We start from the raw sequence: 3745 nt of genomic DNA on the forward strand, positions 1-3745 counted from the left end.
CTGTAAGTTCTGTGATACATGTGCAGAATGTGCAGGTTTATTACATAGATATACGTGTGCCATGGTGGTTTGCTGCACCCATCAACCCGTCGTCTAGGCTTTAAGCCTCTCATGCATTAGATATTTGTCCTAATGCTCTCCCTCCCCTTGCACCCCTTCCCCCGACAGGCCCCAGTGTATGATGTTCTCCTCCCTGTGTCCATGTGTTCTCACTGTTCAACTCCCACTTATGAGTGAGAACATGTGGTGTTTGGTTTTCTGTTCATGTGTTAGTTTGCTGAGAATGATGATTTCCAGCTTCATCCATGTCCCTGCAAAGGACATGATAATTTTTGTATTTTTAATAGATACGGGGTTTCGCCATATTGACCTGGCTAGTTTCGAACTCCTGACCTCAGGTGAGCCACCCACCTCGGCCTTCCAAAGTGCTGGGATTACAGGCATGAGCCACCTTGCCACCTGGCCCAGAAAGGACTATTATTTGTAGTTGCTTCTGGGAATGGGGTCTGCCTGCTTCTTTCTGTAACCCCTTCCGTGCTGTTTAAATTTTTACTTCAGGCCAGGCATGGTGCCTCACACCTATAATCCTAACATTTCGAGAGGCCGAGGCACGTGGCTCACTTGATATCAGGAGTTTAGAGCAGACGCTACACTCCAGCCTGGGTGACAGAGTGAGACTCCGTCTCAAAAAAAAAAGGACAAACTTTTACTTTGTACATGTTATTTTCATCAGTTTAATGAACTTAAATAACAAGTGTGTCAATTTGGTATTAGTGAAATGGAAGCGTTTGGTAATCATGTGTTTTGGGCTTTGTGTTTCCCCCGCAGCTCTCTAGATGACACCACCTATGAAAGACTAGCAGAGGAAACGCTGGACTCTTTAGCAGAGTTTTTTGAAGACCTTGCAGACAAGCCGTACACCTTGGAGGACTATGACGTTTCCTTTGGGGTACCTCTTGACTTCTTTTCATTTTTCTAAGAATTTCTAAGAATTTTAGTTCACTAAAATGAAGAATTCCCCTGCAGCAGAGCTAAGCATCAAGTAGCATGGAGTTGTGGGTAGGATTAACAGACTAGGGCCGGCAGGGCGCGGTGGCTCAAGCCTGTAATCCCAGCACTTTGGGAGGCCGAGACGGGCGGATCACGAGGTCAGGAGATCGAGACCATCCTGGCTAACACGGTGAAACCCCGTCTCTACTAACAAAATACAAAAATCTAGCCGGGCGAGGTGGCGGGCGCCTGTAGTCCCAGCTACTCGGGAGGCTGAGGCAGGAGAATGGCGGGAACTCAGGAGGCGGAGCTTGCAGTGAGCTGAGATCCGGCCACTGCACTCCAGCCTGCGCCATAGAGCAAGACTCCGTCTCAAAAAAAAAAAAAGACTAGGGCTCCGGGAGGCGGAGGTTGCAGTGAGCCGAAATCACGCCACTGCACTCCAGCCTGGGCTGCAGAGCAAGACTCTGTCTCAAATAAATAAATAGATAAGACTAGGCTTCAAGCTGCAGCCCAGCTCTTCCAGGCTTGTTGCGACCCTGGGCAAGTCACTGAGCCTCTCTGAGCCTCATTTTCTGGCTTCAGTGGATACCCATGAAGACAAATCAGAGAGGGGCCAGAGTGTGTGTTTGTCCAGCAGGCAGATGGAGCAAACAACAAACTAGACCTGCAGTTCTTCAGCAGGGGTAAGATAACTGCCCAAAAGTTATTCAGATTACAGAGATTTGAGCCCTGCTCCTGTGAGACAGTGATGGGGTAGGGCGGGTGCATTCCTGGGAAGCATATTTTTGAAAAGCTCACCTGGGATTCTAATGTGTCTCTCTAGGTCTTGTTCCTAGAGATTTTGATTACTTGGACTGGGGTGTGGCATGGCCTGGGCAGGGCACTGGAATTTTTAAGCTCCACAGATAATTCCAATGTGCAGCTAGTATGAGAACTTGTTGTTTTTTTTTTTTGAAGGAGTCTCACTCTGTCGCCCAGACTGGAGTGCAGTGGCGCAATCTCGGGTCACTGTGACCTCCACCTCCTGGGTTCAGGCAATTCTCCTGCCTCAGCCTCCCGAGTAGCTGGGATTAAAGGCACCTGCCACCATGCCCAGCTAATTTTTATATTTTAGTAAAGATGGGGTTTCACCATGTTGGTTAGGCTGGTCTCGATCTCCTGACCTCAAATGGTCCACCCCCCTCAGCCTCCCAAAGTGTTGGGATTACAGTCATCAGGCTCAGTGTGAGAACTTCTGAGTTGGATGAAACATTAGCCCAGATCCTAGAAGCCAGGGAAGTGCTGGTCTTTATCGACTGGCCACCAGGTGGCAGATTTGGGCAAGGGTCTGCCTTTGGATTTAGAATTACTGCTTAGGCCTTAGAGTAGTTCTTTCTTGCCAGAGGCAAAAAATCCCTCCAAGATGGTTTTCTGAGTTGGTTGGTTTGGTTGTTTGTTTGCTTTTTGAGACGGAGTATCCATCTGTTATTCAGGCTGGAGTGCAGCGGCATGACCTCACTGCAACCTCTGCTTCTCGGGTTGAAGCAATTCTCCTGCCTCAACCTCCCAAGTAGCTGGAATTACAGGCACATGCCCCCCACACCCAGTTAATTTTTGTATTTTTAGTAGAGACAGTGTTTCACCACATTGGCCAGGCTGGTTTTGAACTCCTGAACTCAAGTAATCCTCCCACCTCAGCCTCCCAAAGTGCTGGGATTACAGATGTGAGCCACGGTGCCCAGCCTCTCAAAGATGTTAATCCTCTTGATGGCAATTAACTAATACCAGGAAATGTCATGAAGCGTGCATTTTGGATTCAATTATGGAATTGTTCAGGGCAATCAGCCATCAGACTAAAGCGATAGAAATGGTGTTGGAAATTGCAGCGGGAGCACTGGATGGAGAAGGCACTCCACATGATGGAGCAAGCAACCAAGTCTTCGAGAAGGTATCAAGCCTGACTATAAGGACGGTGAGGGAATTGGAAAAAAAAAAAGAGCAATGGAGCAGGGAAGGATTGAGTGCCTTCCAAGTAGATTCAGTAATTGCTGTCAGCAGCAAAAAATGCAGTAGTGTCTGGGTAGGGCTTTAAAAGTACTTGCAGAGGCAGCCCTAGAGGGCCAAGATGCTTGGGAACTCTTACAAACTGGCCTACCAACTTGAGCATCCACAGCCTGATTAGAGGTGGGGGAGTTAAGGGCCTCCTCTCCCCTGGCCTCTACTAGAGCCTGTAACTGCAGGGAAACCAAGTCACAGGCTAAACTCTGCCCACACATGCAGACATTGATGAGCAAGCCACAAGAACACTCATGAAACCTGTTTTTATAGGATTAGTGAAGCCCCTAGTTTTCCAGAGTACTTTGCATGAATGTTTTGTTAGAAGCAAATATGCCAGTATTCTAGCAACTGCATTTGTTTACTTCTTCTTTTTTTTTTAAGTTGAAGCCTAGCTCTGTCACCCAGGCTGGAGTACAGTTGTGCGATCTCAGCCCACTGCAACCTCTGCCTCCCAGGTTCAAGCGATTCTCCCGCCTCAGCCTCCTGAGTAGCTGGGACTACAGACATGTGCCACAATACAGGGCTAATTTTTGTATTTTTAGTAGAAATGGGGTTTTACCATGTTGGTCAGGCTGGTCTCCTGACCTCAAATGATCCACCCACCTCAGCCTCCCAAAGTGCTGGGTTAACAGGCATGAGCCACAGCACCCTGCAAAAGTCATCTTTTGGTTTACTTCTCTTGAATTGCAAAAGCCACAAATATATTTATATTTAA

General features: G+C 47.8%; 1 protein-coding gene across 1 annotated transcript in view; it reads left to right on the forward strand.

Annotated features, from left to right (window-relative positions):
• The window catches only part of FXN (frataxin), a 43559-nt gene that overhangs the window by 20835 nt on the left and 18979 nt on the right, over positions 1–3745 (forward strand). The window contains exon 3 of the mRNA XM_011948888.1: positions 829–949. Coding sequence (XP_011804278.1) covers positions 829–949 — 121 coding nt within the window. The remainder of the gene's footprint in view (positions 1–828; positions 950–3745) is intronic.

Source organism: Colobus angolensis, unplaced genomic scaffold, assembly GCF_000951035.1.
Source record: "Colobus angolensis palliatus isolate OR3802 unplaced genomic scaffold, Cang.pa_1.0 Scaffold286, whole genome shotgun sequence".
Taxonomy (NCBI): domain Eukaryota; kingdom Metazoa; phylum Chordata; class Mammalia; order Primates; family Cercopithecidae; genus Colobus; species Colobus angolensis.